Genomic DNA, 17,788 nt, shown 5'->3' with positions numbered 1-17,788 from the left:
TAACACCCAGTGCTCATCCCATCCAGTGCCCGCCACCCAGTCATCCCCACCCCCCACCCACCTCCCCTTCCACCACCCCTAGTTCGTTTCCCAGAGTTAGGAGTCTTTCATGTTCTGTCTCCCTTTCTGATATTTCCCACTTATTTTTTCTCCTTTCCCCTTTATTCCCTTTCACTATTTTTTATATTCCCCAAATGAATGAGACCATATAATGTTTGTCCTTTTCCGATTGACTTACTTCACTCAGCATAATACCCTCTAGTTCCATCCACGTCGAAGCAAATGGTGGGTATTTGTCGTTTCTAATGGCTGAGTAATATTCCATTGTATACATAAACCACATCTTTTTTATCCATTCATCTTTTGATGGACACCAAGGCTCCTTCCACAGTTTGGCTATTATGGACGTTGCTGCTATAAACATCGGGGTGCAGGTGTCCCGGCGTTTCATTGCATCTGTATCTTTGGGGTAAATAAATCCCCAGCAGTGCAATTGCTGGGTCATAGGGCAGATCTATTTTTAATTCTTTGAGGAACCTCCACACAGTTTTCCAGAGTGGCTGCGCCAGTTCACATTCCCACCAACAGTGCAAGAGGGTTCCCCTTTCTCCGCATCCTCTCCAACATTTGTGGTTTCCTGCCTTGTTAATTTTCCCCATTCTCACTGGTGTGAGGTAGTATCTCATTGTGGTTTTGATTTGTATTTCCCTGATGGCAAGTGATGCGGAGCATTTATGTTGGCCATGTGTATGTCTTCCTCTGTGAGATTTCTTTTTCGAGAGTTATGTTTTGAGCCTTTTATATGCCTATAGCACTGTTCCATGGTTCCCCTAGAAATCTAAACAGATAACTTGATACTTGGTTTCTGGCTCTAAAGGGATTGTAACACAAGATAGGAGAGCTCACCAAAATCTTTAACAGTCATCATTATACAGAATAATTTCTCTTTTAGATTGACTGATAGCACTTTTAGAAAAAAAGTCATATTTTATAGTTGTCAAGAACTATAAAATGGCCTGAAAGGATTCAGCTCTCAAAATTAATCAGTAGAAGGGCACTTGGCTGGCTCAGTCAGTGGAGCATGCAATTTGACCTTGGGGTGGTGAGTTCAAGCTCCATGTTGGGCCTAGAGCTGATTTAAAAAAAAAAAAAAATCAGTAGAATCTAACCCCTTGCTTGAGTGGCTTTAATTATAAATTGATTGACATACCCTATAGCAGGGCTCCATAGCAATAAAATGTCTTGTCAAGTATGGGAAAGAGAAATTACTAGAAAATTTATACTGTAGTATTTATGTCATTCTTCTGAAAATATTATATGCCAGATACCTTTAAAATTTGATCTGCTTTGAACATTAAGTAGAATGATTAAATGTATTTTGCCAAGTTAGGACCACTACAACAACTAAAGGATTTGAGAATACATCTGAGAACCTTTCATTTTCTCTTCTGTTTTTGCTTGCCTAATAGAATAATCCAACCAGTTATGAAAACAGTTGGGCTTAAAGAGTCTCAAAATAAATTGGTTAAGTTTTGCCTAGAAAATAATTGCCTGGCATCATGAATTTCAAGTAGTGTCTACTAATAAATACCTCCTGCAGATATTAGCTTAATCCGTTTTTGAGTTACAACCCTAATTTTTTTTACCAATTAAGTTTCTTTATATATAGTTTATTTTTCTATCCTTTTATTTCCAGTAGGTGAGTCAACACAAGATGGAAAATCGGGATCTGGTGAAAAGATCAAGAAACGTGTGAAAACTCCCTATTCTCTTAAGCGGTGGCGCCCCTCCACCTGGGTCATTTCCACTGAACCACTGGACTGTGAGGTCAACAACAATGGCAGTGACAGAGCAGTTCATTCCAAATCCAGCACCGCAGTTTACCTTGCAGAAGGAGGCACTGCCACAACTATGGTGTCTAAAGATATAGGAATGAACTGTCTGTGAAATATTTTCAAGCCTTTGGAGTGAAATTATTTTTTGCATCATTTAAATGTGCAGAAGACATTTAAAAGAAACTGCTTTATCTTCCTGTCAGTATCCCCTCTCACCCCTGCAACAGGACTTGCTTTAAATAGATTTCAGCTATGCAGAAAAATTTAGCTTATGCTTCCATATTTTTTAATTTCGTTTTTTTAAGTTTTGCACTTTTGTTTAGTCTCATTAAAGTTATATTTGTCTGTTATGACCACAGAATTATATGTGTGTGTATCAAAAGTGGTCTCAAAATATTTTTTTAAGAAAAAAAGCAAAAACAGTGTATTGCTGATAATCAGTTTGGACCAGTTTCTAAAGGTCATTAAAACAGAAGCAAATTAAGACAGGTTTGACTGCAGTGGTGTCTGATATCCATGTTTTATTTCTGGGCACAAGCTAGTTTATATGTTGAACTGTTCCTGAACATATTATCTGTTGGACATTCTTTTCTCTTGTGTTTTGTTTGAATGTGCAATAGTCTATAGTCCACAAATAAACTTTCTTGTAAGCTCTCTTCCTAACAGAGCACACATTCTTCCATAATAAGTACATTTTTCTGTCCCTCCCCCCCATACAGGTCAGTTCTATGGCAGTGATTTTTGCACAAGAGAAAGCAGCTACCTGATTTCTTGCTTTCTCTCTCCTTATGGAGAATGCAGAAACGTTGTCTCAAAGGGCTCTAAAGAAAGAACTACCAAAACCTAATTTGAAATGCCATTTCTTTTAACCTTCCAAGTCCTAAATGTTTCTTTCCAGGCATTTTAATAAACATATTTGGTTCTGGTTTTTGGAAGTTCATAAGAGAGCATAGAACAAAGTAGACAAGTCAAATATTAACTTTCTTCATTTTATTTTATTTTTATATGTATGTTCATGTTCCATATTCATTTATTTAAAAAGCACATTTTTATCAGAAAACTTATAGAGCTATACTTATATGGAATTTTTAAGTAGGTAGATGGTTAAGACTATATAGTGTTATAGCCTTCATTATCTGAATAGGCCATCTTTGATTCAAAATTACATTTCCTATTTAAAATAACTTCAAAAGTAATTCATAGTTTTGAACCAGTAATATCTTTTTATTCTCTTCCCAAACAAAGCCTGGTGACTTACCTGAAAATGAGTCTTCTTCCCATGACCTAAAACACTGTGTGGAAAAATCATTCATCTGGCATGCCAAATCCCTGTGGAAGGAAGGATTGCTGCCAAACCTATCATTTTTGAGCAGACTGAGGCTTACCTCTCTTTTTTCAAAACTGTTTCTCCACTAATCATATCTTCATAATTTGTCTTTTGGCCAGCTTTTCATATGATCTTTAATATGTGAGCAGCATTTATTATTTACATTATATTACAGTATACTTTTTAGTGATAACATGTTATGTATCCTTCAAGTCATATTGTTTTTTTAAAACAGCTTCCTTTGCTTCTTTCGTTACTGATAATTATTTCTAAACAACAACCTCAGCATGTTTTTTTTTTTTAAATAAAGCACTTTATGTCAAATAAGGGACTTTTTTTATAAGCACAAATTATTTTCTATCAATTTGCAAACAGTGATGATCTCACTTAATTTTTCCAGATTCTCAGAGTACTTAATAGATGTTATTTAACTAAGTTCTAAGATTTCTCTGGAAGATAGAAAGCTAAGAGAAAACACAAACCCCCATATTCTTGCTTTTAGGTTATTATCTCTTGAACAATATTTTCTCACTCATATTCCTCTGTCTTCATCATTTAACTAAAGATAACATTAATTTCCCAATTTGCTGTCCAAAATATTTGTAACTTACTATATAAGCCTTCTGTTTTTTGCCATCTACTATGATCCTATGAGTTAGATATTACAACACTTAACATTTATTCTGATGGATGGCTGAACACAGTTTTGAATTTTTAGAATTAAGATTATCTTTCTAGTGCCCAGGACTTCCACTTGTTTTGTTTTATTGGCCCTTCTCTTGATTCAGGTCCTTATGGCATAATTCTTCTGTCTATGTAACAAATTATTTATATCTTCCCCACCAAACTTGCACTTAGTTCCCTTGCCTTTAAATGTTTTTGAACTGCATTTCATTTTTTTCAAACATTTGTAGGATATCTTTGAATTAAAGTAAATTATATTCCTTCTCCAGTTGAAAGCATTGAGGATAAATGACCATTTGAGGTCTAACTGATCTTTTCCTGACAGAAGAGTTACCTTATGTTCTACTTTACTTTGTGTTTAGGCTAGTTGGTTGTAATTTTTCCAGCATCTTTTTTTTTCTTGATGTTTAATAATAAAATGCTTTCAAGAATTAACATACCAAATTAAAGGAATCCTTATAAGTTCTCCATTTCATGCAAGCATATTTAAAACAAATAATTTTTTCCTAGTTTTTTAGTAGATTCTTTAAAAATAGGAAAAGCCAAAAGTGTAGATCACTTTAATAAATTTTAAATTAAATTGTACATCAGACTGATTTAGAATCTGTAATATATAAGCAAGCAAAATTACTTAAAATACTTGGTAATTTCATTCATCTAATGTTTCTTAAAGCTAATATTTAACTGCTAGCACAATATTTTGCATGTAGAAAAGCATTTGGATCCTTTGAATAAAGGCCATTTAATGAAAAAGATATTAAAACTCATTTTGCTAGTTTAACAACCTTAAAAGCATCATAATAGGTAATCAAATACTAATATTAATTCCCTGAACCATCTTAATTGTATGTCAGAACTAAATCATTGAAAGAATTTGATCTGAATTGGATTTAGACAAAATTTATTTAATTATAATTACTAACAATATCCTCCCTTCATAAAATCATAATTTGGGGGGAAGACCAATATCAGTGTAAAATGTTATGAAAAGGCACAGGAATTAAATAATACTAATTGATGACTTGTTATATACTGAATGCTGGTATCTATATACACAATCTCTTTTAATCCTCATAGCAACCATTTAAGGATTTTAGTTAATATTCCCACTTTACAGATTGAGGAAATTGAAGCTAAGAAAGCTAAGTCATTTGCCCAAGTTCCACATCCTAGTAATAGAGAAAGCTGGATTTTAACCTGGGTGTGCCTCTCCACATCTCTCTCATCTACACCACACTGCCTACACAATGTATGACAGGATATGTAATATATGACATTTTGTAAGAAATTCAGTCATTACACTCCAGCACAATTGTGGCTTGTATACAAGCCAAACCAGATATCTTAATGACTTTAGAAGTCAGGCGAACAAGAGACATGTAGACATGTCTATGCTGAGTGTTGCTTGAGAAATAATTAATAATTCAGATAAAATTCAATCCCACATTTGCTATCATGAATCCTAAAATTATTTCAGTTCTCTTCACTCCTAATATTCTTACATTGTAGAACTAAAAGATAAAGTAAACTTTAAGGGGAAGTGAAGGTGGCTTGTGGGAACAAAGACTTTCCACTAAATTGATTCCATACTTGATTTGGAGGAATTAATTTAACATGGATTTTAAGTCTCATCAATCCTTTGACTGCATCTTGAAAATTTCTGCTTGTAGTGATGCAGAAAATTTTAGTAATCCAGAAAACTAATAATTGAAGAGGACATAGGAAAGATACAAGGATAAGATCTTTTTTTATAAAGCAGTCTCAATAGCTTCCTTGCATGGACCCACTTATTCCAGAAAATATACGTTGGTTCTGAATATAAAAATAATTAAAGAGAGGTGGGAACACTCAAGTAACTGTGTTTCAGTGGGAATTGTCACAAAATTTGGGAAGTATTTTTATTTAAAATATTTTTTAAAAAACTAAATAAAATATTTTCAAGTTTGGCGTCTAAAGCCAAGTAGAATACCTGGTAGATTATAGTTATTTACTGAACTTTCCATTCTCAAAGTCATTTACAATGGAAAAATATTTCAATAAACTTTTTGTTTCTTTTTTAAATATTTATGGAAATGAATATTTCATTGGAAATATTCATTGACCTTGAGATTACATTGTATTCCTATACAATCCTTTATAAATTTATGTTGAACTTGCTACCAGTTATGTGCAGGTTATTGCATAACTATTCACAGATCGCTTTATATATTACTTTATCTTCCAAGCTAACTTATTAGAATTGGTACACACGTTAGTTGATTTTCTAGACCTGTTATTCCAGAAATTGTGTAACACTCCCACATACACCCCAGGAGTTTGTTTGTTTTTTTTTTCAGATTGAGTTGTTTCTAAATATACTTTTTACTGTCAGTTTGCTCTTCAGCAGATAAGATTGCATCTTAACTTCTAGGTTCTGAACTATGCAAATGTCAGCCAAAACTACCTTACATGATCCACTCTTAAATATACTCCTTGATCTAGTAAATCTGGCAAAACATTGTTTGAGCTAGTTACACAAATGTTATTATCAAAAGAAGGCTTTTCTATAGCTTCTCAGATTAAACTAACATAGAAGAAAAGAGGAAATCTCAGGGTGCTCTGGTGCACCTACACATTACTTGCCTTCAATCACCTTTTAGTTTGTGTCTGACTCACTCTATCCCTCGGTTATCTGACTTGCAATCTTCCGTGTCAGGAAGAGTTTCTTCATGTCTATTCTGTTTCCCTCCTATTTCATTTTATGTGTATTTGTCTCCTCCAGCAGTAAAAAAAAGAGAGCAGTTGGCCATCTTCTTGGCCAGTATTGTTATTTTTCATTATGCTTCAGGCTTCTCAATTAACATCTAAGTCTCAGTTCTTCAGACAAAATTGCTTTGGTTCCCTTAACATTTCTTTCTCAGCCCTATTTTAATAACTATTTATACTTAAGAACACCTAAAATTATATTTTATGTTATATTCAAATTCATTACTGCAATTAAGTAATAATAGTTCTGTAGGCTAGAATTGAGAATTCAGATGTTACCATTTGATGATGGATCCAACCATCAGATTGTCAGAAAATCAGCACTTAATTTAAGTTTTGTATTATCTAACATTTTCTATTAAATTGTTGAGTTTTATGATTTTTATATTCTCATTAGTCATAACTAAAAAGCCATGCATACAGAATTGTATATAATTTTGCCATTACAATTTTTTGACCTATATTGCAGCAAGCTTAGCATTATGATCAAGGCACAACATTTTACATATTTCTTTGTATCAAATATTAAACAAATATTAAACAAACAAATATGGTTTCAAAACAAACCATACAATAATCAGGTATTATCTGTGAACATTTTTGCAGACCACTTTTGAAATGCTTATTATTTTGCAACATAGACTGGACTGTAACAACTTTCATTTAAATTTTAAGTGGCTGGTTAAAGTTGAGTGTTTGTGCATATAAAGAAAAATATAGGATTTTATCTCATGGCTAATGCATTTGAAAGTAAATAATTCAGAGGATTTAATGCTGTGTATTAAAATTAGACCCAAATAAATCTATCATATCTTAAAAATTCCAATTCCGTTATTACTGTGATGTTCATAGTGTTACTATCAATTGTGGTGACATTCTTTTTTTTAAACTTAATTTTCAACCCAGATTCTAAAATTTGGGTAAGAGAGAAGAAATCTTTAGAAATAAATCACATCACTAGGGCATCCAGTTTATGATTGAATTTTTAAACAAATTACTGTATTTTAAACTACAACTTTTAAAAAATGTTTCAAAAGGCAGCATGTAGGATTTTTGCATTTTATTTGTACTTCTAGATTTCAGAAACATCTTCATGTTTTAGACTCACTCTATAGACATAATATTACTTAAAAACTCAGGGCCCTTTTCATCCCTTTGCACATGAGAAACTTTAATTGATAGCAAACAAGCAATTAGTCCAGTTGAATATTTAAAGTGTTTGTTGCACATACAGTTCACTTAATGTTTCATCTTATGATTTGACTTAATTTGCATAGACATAATATCATATTTCATTAATCATAAAAACTTGCCCAGTTCCATAATTACTGAATAGAGGGAAATGACTCAACTAATTGGCTACGTGTTGCAGCCTATTTAGGCCTTTAGAGTTGAAGCACCATCTTACAACCATTTCTCATTGGGTAAATGGTTATACACGATGGGACAAATCATTTCATTTTGCTTTGTTTTTTAATGGGAGAACTTAGTTAAGCTGTTCCCCTGAGATAAAATTTTCATGAAGTAATTTAACATTATAAAACTCTCTTCTAAAAGTGAATTAATGAGCTTATAGCTTTAGTTCTAGTTTGGATGGTTTTGAAAAGGTAACCTATGGTAAGCTATTTATCACCTTGTCAGATCCAAATAGAATTTTTCCTTCAATCAGACAAGTCCAAGCTCCAAACTGATATGCTATATACTTAAAATCCTAGCAGTGAAGTTATTTGTAACCAGTCTCTTGTCTCAGGCTCTCCACCATATTACCAACCCTCTTACATATGATAGGGAAACACTTCTAAAGAAGCTTAATAGTAAGAAAACTAAATTACTAAAAGATGCAATTCAAAGATAGGTTCTGGTTAAAGTTGAATTGCTTGGCTTCTGTGGCTTTTCTTTTTCTTGTCACATTTATTTATTGAAAGTTTTTGTATGCCTTATTGTCATGTTTCCATGGAAATTATATTGTGTAAGTGTTTGTATAAGCTGGAATCATCCTTAATTTTCTGTTGATAATTTTTCAAATGAAGATAAGTGGATAATTGTAAAGTACACTAACTCTTAGGGTGTTGTAGTAGCTGAAACATGGAGATGTGTAGCTGCCATGCTTTTTCTGAATGGACAGGAGAAACATAAGCTACAGAGTATTCATTTCTGAGGATGCTTTTCTGGAATAAGAAAGGCTGAAAAATATTGGCAATTCCTCAGAACCCTCTTTCTTGTTAACGGGTATCTTTTGTTGGTGTGTTTTGCTCTACATTACAGATAGAATATCATATGAATTTATGAATAATTACTTTCAGTTATTTTGCTTTTGTAAAAGCTGTCTGAGACCTTGCTATGCTGTATAAGTTGTGTTTGATGGATCAGTGTGAGTATGAAATAAAGCAAATCACTTTTCTTTTGTATTATCTATGGATGCCACTATGAAAGCTGACATTAAGCCACTAAAGAGTTTTTTATGAATAATTGTAAGTAAATGCTTTGATATATATAAACCTAAATAAAAAGATTGTATTGCTACAGAGACATTGGAGAAGGAGATTTTAAGACAGTTCTTTAGGTTTAAAAAAAGGCTTGCTGTAAAATGGTGCATTATTCCATTTATTAAAGATCATATTAATGACAACAGTAATTGTATCTTTTGATTTTATTAGGTCACCAGAAATTATGACTGTTAGTGTGATATTTTAGGTATTTTGCACCAGAATAGTAAATATTCTAATATATTCACTACTCAGTATAATACATTAAAAAAAAACAACTAACATTAGAATAATAGTTGCACACTTTCTGTATACCAGGCACTGTGATAGTTATTCAACATATGTTGATAGCTCTCATAGCAATCCTATAAAATACATATTGTCCTCATTTTAAAAATTAAGAAACTGTGGCACAGGGAAGTTAAATATCTTGTCCAAAGCCACAGAACTGGCAAAAATGAGATTCTAGTGTATTTTCCATTTTGCTTTGAACCACAGTTTTTTTAAAAAAAGATTTTATTTATTCATGAGAGACACTGAGAGAGAGAGACATAGGCAGAGGTAGAAGCGAGTTCCCCATGGGGAGCCCGATGTGGGACTCAATCCCCAGACCTCAGAATCACGCCCTGAGCCAAAGGTAGACGTTCAACTGAGCCATCTAGGGGTCCCTAAAGTATAGTTTTAAATCTCTGGTTATGGCAAGAGAATTCAAAAATAAAAGCAAAATTGGCCCATTGGTAAAAAGAATAGCCAGGAACATACATGAAAAAAATTTGCATTTACTAAAAAGCTGACAGGTACCAAAACACCTATCTCTATTGACCCAACATTGTGTTTGTACTAAACATCTTCAAATAATCTTCTAAGTTAGATCTTTTATTTTTAGAAATCCTTGTTAAAATGCAATATGAGTTTGTGAAGGCAACATATTATTTTTGACTCTAGATGAATTCAATGTATTAGGTAAGTGTCCCGGAACAGAATCCTGTATAAATCCACAGGACATCCATGTTTTAAAAGAGTGCTAGACTGGCACACCTGACTGGCTCTGTTGGTAGTACTGTGACCCTTGGTCTTGAGGTGGTGAATTCGAGCCCTGTGTAGAGTTGACTTAAAAAACATTTTTTATATTACAGAAAATAGAATATTAGACCTGCCTTAAGTAGGTGCAAGGGAATTTTTGCTTTAGTAGAAGCGTGGCCTACTCTTGTAGGCTCTGTTGTCACCTTAAATAATATTTAAGGGATAATAAATTTGGAGTACCTTTTCCTTTTTGATTTGCATCCCCAAACTTAAATAAAATGCTATGTGCTACTGCTGCAATTCTCTACAGAACTTACTATGTAATATTCAGGATGATAACTAAATATCATTTGAAAAAATATGGCAGCCTGGAAAACATCTATAATAATGACCTACTGAATCTTTTCATAAAAACTCACCACAAGTAAAATTATTTTCATTTACCCCTACACGTGATCCATCTTTCTAGTTTACATCCTCTGCAGGTGACTAAGCTAGTGATTAACCTTTATAATTCTAATAATGAATTTTCCTCTTTATTCTATAATATTTTTGTAATTATATATTTGGGTAGCTTTCATTTTATTGTTATAATGTATTATTCACTTTTTCGAAGTTGAATCACTATTACCGTACTGAGAGAGCGAGAAAGTATGATATTATTCCTGTCCCCCCAGGAACTTAAACCATCTTGTGGAGGAGAAAAGGCCTACACAAGAAATAGTTATCTACAAACAAGATGACATGTAAGTGCCCAAATTAGTGGTAAACTGTGTGTTCAATATGTGTTTGAAGAGTCAAAGATTTTAGTGAAGAAATTATTATTAAACAGGGTTGAAAGGACAGGTGAGATTTCAATAGGAAAAGTGAAAGCAGAAGATTTGAAGTAGCCAGAGATAAAACAGAATAGGGATTGGAAATAAAGCAGAAGTAGATCCAAATATCTTTTGAAAGCCAACCCCCAGGTATCTAGACTTGCTGTCATACACAATGAGGAGACCAAATCTTCTTGGCAAGGAAGAACCTTGACACAGTAATTTAAAGAAGTTTGGACTGACAGGCAGGATAGATTAGAAAGGATAGTGATTGGATTGAGGGCATAAGAGAAACTGCAAAAAAAATGTAGTTTTCATTGTGACCAGTAAGTTCTTTTTTCAGAGGAGCATCAAAAAAATTTTTGAACATCTAATGTGTAACAAGTACCATAATAGGAGATAGAAGTCACAGTCCCACCCTCAAGTTGTTCATAGTTGATTTGGAGAAAATTTTAGTAGAGGTTATAAGTATTATGACAGAGTGAAAGTCCAGTATATTATGGAAATGCACAGCAAAGTTACCTAATCCACTCTTACTGAGTCAGAGGCAATTTCTCCTTTTGAAAGAACTTTCCTCATTCTCAAAATATGAGTAGGAATTAGTTAAGAGATGAGCAGTGGCCCTCAAAGAGAAGTTATAGCACCCATGAAACCTTAGAGAGGCCTGAGAGGGTGGAGCTTTTTCAAGATGGTGGGAGGATATTAGATTGTAGTAGAGTTTGGGATACTAAGTGAAAGTATTACAAGAAATGGCCTAAAAGAACCCAGATGACCCAACTGGGACTGTATCGCAGAAGGGCTAGCACACTATGCTGAGAGTTTGGACTTATCCTGTAAGTCAATGGAATAATTTAAACAGAGGAGTTTCAAATTTGGAAACTCGGCTGTTAATATAAAGAATCAACTGAGACGGAGGACATTGAATATAGAAACATAGCAGCTAGTGTGACACTGGCAAGAGATAATGAGAGCCTGAATCAAGGTTGAGTCAGCGATGAGGAAGAAGCAGCAGATTGGGTTGGGATCAAAGAGAACCAGGGGGACCCAGTGAATCACTAAAATGAGCATTATAGAAGTGAATATTGTAACTTCAAGGCTCTAATATGGCAAAGGAATGAGAGAAATTTAAAAATCTCACAATATGCAGCTAACTGCCTTTAGAGTTTTTTCAAATAGAACAATCTTAACATCATGTGTTCAAATTTTTGGTTCCAAAAATATATGCAGACACCTTTCACCCATTACCTGTAGAAATGCTTTGAGAACAGAGCCTTCCCTAGGTAAATCAAACAGAGGTTCACTTTTATCTTTTTGAGTGAATGCCTTACTAGACCAACTTGTTGTGTATAGTATTATACTAGGGCATCGGGAGTGGCCTTCGCTATAAAAATGAGTATCCAAAAAAAATGAGTATCAAAAGCAGCCTTAAAAGAAGCAATAGCAACAAAAAGATAGCCTAAGATGGCAGATGGTGGAAAGATAATGAGGAAGTTGTGTCAGTAGTAGATGTGGGATCTTCCAAGAAGAGTTGTCCTCTTGCACAGTGCTCCTTTCTCCCATCAAGTCCTCAACCTGCTTAACTTCTCAACCCTGGAGCTCTTCCTTCCCCCTCTACACAATTAAAAAGGAAGGTAGAAAAACCCCAAAACTATTTCCTATTCAGTGAAACAAGTATCCAAAATGTGTGTTTGGTTTGTTTTTAATTGTATAAATTAAACAGAAAAAAGAGGAAGTTTTCTTTTGCTTAACAACTTTCCATAGATCGAACCAATCAATAATTTATGTAAGATATCATGGAAGATATGTGTAAATTCCTAAGGAAATTTTCTTCAAGAAAACAAATTATTCTCTTTAGCTGTCATATAGAACTACTTTGGTCTTTTGTTTGAACATTTTGTTTATTTATTGGAGAGAGAGAGAGAGCATGACTGGGGAGGGGGGTGTGGAGGCAGAGGGAGAAGGGAGCCTGACATGGGGCTTGTTCCATCCCAGGACCCCAGGATCATGGCCTAAGCCAAAAGCAGACACTTAACTAACTGAGATACCCAGGTGCCCCTACTTGGGTCTTTTAAAGTAAAAATTTGGGATCCCTGGGTGGTGCAGCGGTTTGGCGCCTGCCTTTGGCCCAGGGCGCGATCCTGGAGACCTGGGATCGAATCCCACATCGGGCTCCCGGTGCATGGAGCCTGCTTCTCCCTCTGCCTGTGTCTCTGCCTCTCTCTCTCCCTCTGTGTGACTATCATAAATAAATAAAGTAAAAATTTTATTTAGTTTGTAAAGTAAATAAGTTTATTAAACTTGTTTATCCTGGCACTGGTGATGCCCTCTAAGAATCACATATTCTCACATGTAGAAAAGTAGATATTTTCAGTAATAGTTCAAAGAAAAACAGATGTCTCTCCTTGTCTCCCACTGCCCCTTTTAACTGAGTTTCAAAATCCCACTGTAAGCTGTTGCAATGGGCATTTAGTCTTTGGGGTTTTTGTTTTGTTTCTTCCTACTGCAAGCAATTTTATACTCTGTTGCCAGTCATATTGTCAATACTCTTATCAAGTTACCAATGGTTCAATCTCAACCTGAAATTCCAAGTTGTAGCAATTTACTTTTCGAGCCTTATCTTCCACCGCTCTTTCTAAATAGTTTCTAGTTACTCGTTTACTTTAGCTCCTTACTAGATCGTCAGCCTTTTGCATCATGGAGGGAGTCTTATCCTTTTTTTCTGTTCCTGAAGTACTGATTTTAATTGATTGATATGCTGATACCAAAATAGGAAGTGTTTTTAAAATTTTAAGTAGATTTTCATTTAACTTCTGTTAATCAGGCTTCTTAATCTGAGTTCTCTGTCTGAAAGTTTTGTGGGTTTGTTTGTTTTTTTTTAAGATTTTGTTTATTTATTCATGAGAGACACACACAGAGAGAGGCAGAGACATAGGCAGAGGGAGAAGCAGGCCCCATGCAGGGAGCCCGACATGGGATTTGAACCTGGGACCCCAGGATCACACCCTGGGCCGAAGGTGGCGCTAAACCGCTGAGCCACCTGGGCTTCCCCCTGAAAGTTTTTTAACTATAAGTCATTCAGTGAAGTTATTCTGTGGGACTTGTGGCATCTCTTTAGGCTTAAAACTGACCAAAATGATAAGCACTGTGAAAATGTGTAGATGTGCAAAAGAGAGTGAGAATTTTAAATAAACGAGTACTGATTTTATCCATAAACCACTCTCAGCAGGTGTGGTTTTAGAAAAAAGTGAGGGCAGCCTGGGGGGCTCAGCGGTTTAAGCGCCTGCCTGCAGCCCAGGGTGTGACCCCGGGGTCCCAGGATTGAGTCCCACATCAGGCTCCCTGCATGGAGCCTGCCTCTCTCACTCTCTCTCTCTCTCTCTCTCTCTCTCTCAGTCTATCATGAATAAATAAATAAAATCTTTTAAAAAAGAAAAAAGTGAGAATAAGTGAGTTTAGAAAAAGATCCATTAGTTAAATGCTTTTATCTTTCTTGTTTTTTACTAGTGTTTTTACTTTTTCAGTCATGTTAATAAAACAGTAAAATCACTTTTCTTCAGGTATCCAGCAACAAGACGGTGTATACTATACCACTTTGACCACCAGGCGGCTCCCTTATTTCATGTTCTAAGAACTGGAGATCACTCCATTCTCAATGTCTAGATGTGTCTTGTTAAATTTGGTTCACACTGTTTTCTTATTGAATTTGAATAACGATCAGAACAGGCTCCTTGAACACTATTTCCATTAGAAGAGTCCAGTGCTTTGCATTAGTGGAGAAGATTGGCGCTACTAGGCAGAAAGTCCACAGGTTACCCCTTTTCACAAATACCAAAGCCGGGACTTAACAAACAAGACCTTGTTAGGACTTCACTTTAGTCCTGCAATGAAACATAATTTACAATTCCTGAAACACTGGCAGAGGCATCTAACCCAGAGTTGTTTGAACATTTTCACGTGACACTAGCATTTGCCAGATTCTATCAAAGTTTAGCAGAGTTATCTGGAAAGCATTTTATTAAGCAAAGTTAGGTTTTAGAGTTTTTAATTTTATTTGTTTATTTTTTAAAGATTTTATTTCTTTATTCATGAGAAACAGAGAGAGAGAGAGAGAGAAAGGCAGAGACACAGGCAGAGGGAGAAGCAGGATCTGCACAAAGAACCTGATGCAGAACTTGATCCTGGGATCAGGATCCAAGCTGAAGGCAGATGCTCAACCGCTGAGCCATCCAGGCATCCCTAGGTTTTAGGGTTTTCTAAAACCATTATTGACTGGGTTTCTTGATAATCAATTTTTTGAAAAAAAAATTCTCATTATTTCCTCCCCCCTATTTTCTCTCCTCTGATTATTTTCTATCTTAAAATTGCATTTTAACAATATTTGAGACTGTTGGACAGCCTCCAGGATAACTCTGTATATTATCATAAGAACAAAAAAAGGATTAATTGCTATAAAGTTTTTGTGTTTTTAGGTTTCCATTAAGAAGTCTTCAGATGTATAGGGGTGCCTGGCTGGCTCAGTTCTTTGAATATGTGACTCTTGACTTTGGGATCATGTGCTCAAGCCCCATGCTGGACATAGAGCTTACATTAAAAAAAAAAGAAGAAGACTTCAGATCTATAAACTGACAGGAAGTTCCCCAATTATAAGATCTTATTTGGAATTTTAGGTAGTAAATGCAGCTACTGATAACTCCGTTACTAAAGGCAAAAGTATAATAGTGAGAAAAGAAAGATGTCATTACATCTATTCTAATAAACCAAAATATCCCAAATGATGAGGGGAATGTTGAGCTATCATAGATCATATTTGACTTGAATACGATTTCAGGTTGCCTATTTCAGGAATGTTGGATAATTTTTAATATTACTTTATTACCTAAATCTCAGCCACTATTTTTTCATGTTCTCAAAGGAGAAATTATTTTACCCCTGTCTTCCAAACATGATCCTTTTGGAACTGAAGGCTGTTTCTACCATAACACAATTCAAGTCTTCCATATGTTTCAAACAGGAACTCTTTCAACTTGAAAATTCTTAGCATCATGAATAATGATATCCTCACACAGGCTTTATAGGCAAAAACCAGAAAAAACAATAATTGACTTGTTGTTGTTTATAGAGGGGAGGTGGGGCTGAAGGAGAGGGAAAGAGAATCCCAAGCAGGTTCCATGTCTGGAGCAGAGCCCAATGCAGGGTTCCATCTTACAACCCTGAGATCATGACCTGAGCTGAAATCAAGAGTCAGATGCTTAACTTACTGAGCCACCCACGCACCCCATGACTTTTGACCTATGAGCAAAAAAGCTACATCCTTTCAAAGAAATTCACACAAAAATATTTTATATTCTCCACCCCAAAGCTGATTTGAAGACAAAATTAAAAATCTGAATTAGGATTCCTTTAATTCATAGATTGTCCGAAGTTCTGGAAATAACCTGTCTTAAGGTAGGTAGGATCTTAGCAAATTATGTTCTATTTAGATCTTCTTCTTAATCATTTACTATTTCAATCTTCTTCCATGTCATTTACATACCTAACATATAAGAGGAGGATACTTTAATACCTATTCTCCAGGAAAGGTGTAAAATCATGATGAGCCTATACCTGAACTCAGCCAAGTCAGCTGTGTTTTGTTTGGCCTGTATAATATTTAAATTTTGATTTTATTTGAATGCCTTTTTGGTGGGACCTGGACTCTTCTAAAACCCAGCAATTCCTAATTGTCTTCTACCCATCAAGTCTTACTAATTTACATTACCTTTCTAACCTTTGTAGACTTTTGGTTTGTGCTCCCTGTTCCAGGAATTTCCATCGCAGGCATTACCTGCATATAAGAGCCTGGGGGAAACACTTGGCATATTGACATAATTCAAGAGGAGAGGCAGCCATGGCTCAAACTGAACGAAGGCAGATTGTTTTGCTTTCTCCACTGGTGAGAACTTTTCTTCTTCCATAAGGAGTCAACTATTATTTCTTCATTATTCCTCTGTCTCCTTTTGAAACCTGCACATGAATACTCATGGGATAAATGACTACTTCATTTTTTTAAGCTTTTACCCATTTATTTGACAGAGAGAGAGAGCAAGAGCACAGGCAGAGGGAGTGGCAGGCAGAGGGAGAGGGAGAAGCAGGCTCCCCGCTGAGCAGAGTTCCCCACAAGGCTCCAGCTCAGGACCCCAGGATCAAGACCCAGGCAGAAGACAGACACTTACCTGACTGAGCCATTTCTTTTTTTTCTTTCTTTCTTTTTTAATGTTGTTTTTTTAAAACAAAACATCTGGGTGGCTCAGTCAGTTAGGTGTCTGACTTGATTTCAGCTCGTTATGATGATCTCAGGGTGGTGAGATCAAGCCACGTGTCAGGCTCCACACTGGGTGTGAAGCTATTTAGGATTCTTTCTCTCCCTCTCCCTTTGCCCCTCCCCCTACTAGTGCTCTCTCTAAATAAATAAATACATCGTGTTTATTCACAAGAGACACAGAGAGAGGCAGAGACAAAGATAGAGGAAGGAGAAGCAAGCTCCATGCTGGGAGCCCGATGTGGGACTTGATCCAGGGACTCTAGGATCATGCCCTGAGCCCAAGGCAGAGGCTCAACCACTGAACCACCCAGGCATCCCTAAAAAAAAAAAAAAAAATTTTTTTAAGCTGTGTTATTCTGTCCCAATATGGCTTTCTGTAAACCAAAAGCAAATTTCATTATACAAACATCATAATGCAAAATGGAATAATCATCAATCATTCCACATTGAATCCTGGTTGGTTGTTTTTATGGAGGCTTCTCTTTTTTGAGGGGGGAAGGCTTCCCTTTTTCTCTTTATTTCTCTCTTTCTCTTTCAGATTTATTTATTTATTTGAGAGAGAGAGAAGGGAT

The 17,788-nt window shown here is 35.2% G+C and overlaps 1 protein-coding gene across 2 annotated transcripts in view; it reads left to right on the top strand.

The window, feature by feature from the left end:
- BMPR2 (bone morphogenetic protein receptor type 2) overlaps positions 1–9,222 on the top strand; it is a 198,096-nt gene extending 188,874 nt beyond the window's left edge. Inside the window, exon 13 of one of the 2 annotated variants that reach the window (XM_077884721.1) lies at positions 1,700–9,222. In XM_077884721.1, coding sequence (XP_077740847.1) covers positions 1,700–1,947 — 248 coding nt within the window. In that variant the 3' untranslated portion in view covers positions 1,948–9,222. Of the gene's footprint in view, positions 1–1,696 lie in introns of both variants that reach the window. The other variant, XM_077884720.1, reaches the window with a different exon arrangement.
- The last annotated feature ends 8,566 nt before the right edge of the window (positions 9,223–17,788 follow it).

The sequence above is a fragment of the Canis aureus genome, chromosome 36, assembly GCF_053574225.1.
Source record: "Canis aureus isolate CA01 chromosome 36, VMU_Caureus_v.1.0, whole genome shotgun sequence".
In the NCBI taxonomy this organism is placed as follows: Eukaryota; Metazoa; Chordata; class Mammalia; order Carnivora; family Canidae; genus Canis; species Canis aureus.
This window is presented reverse-complemented; position numbering and strand designations above follow the sequence as displayed.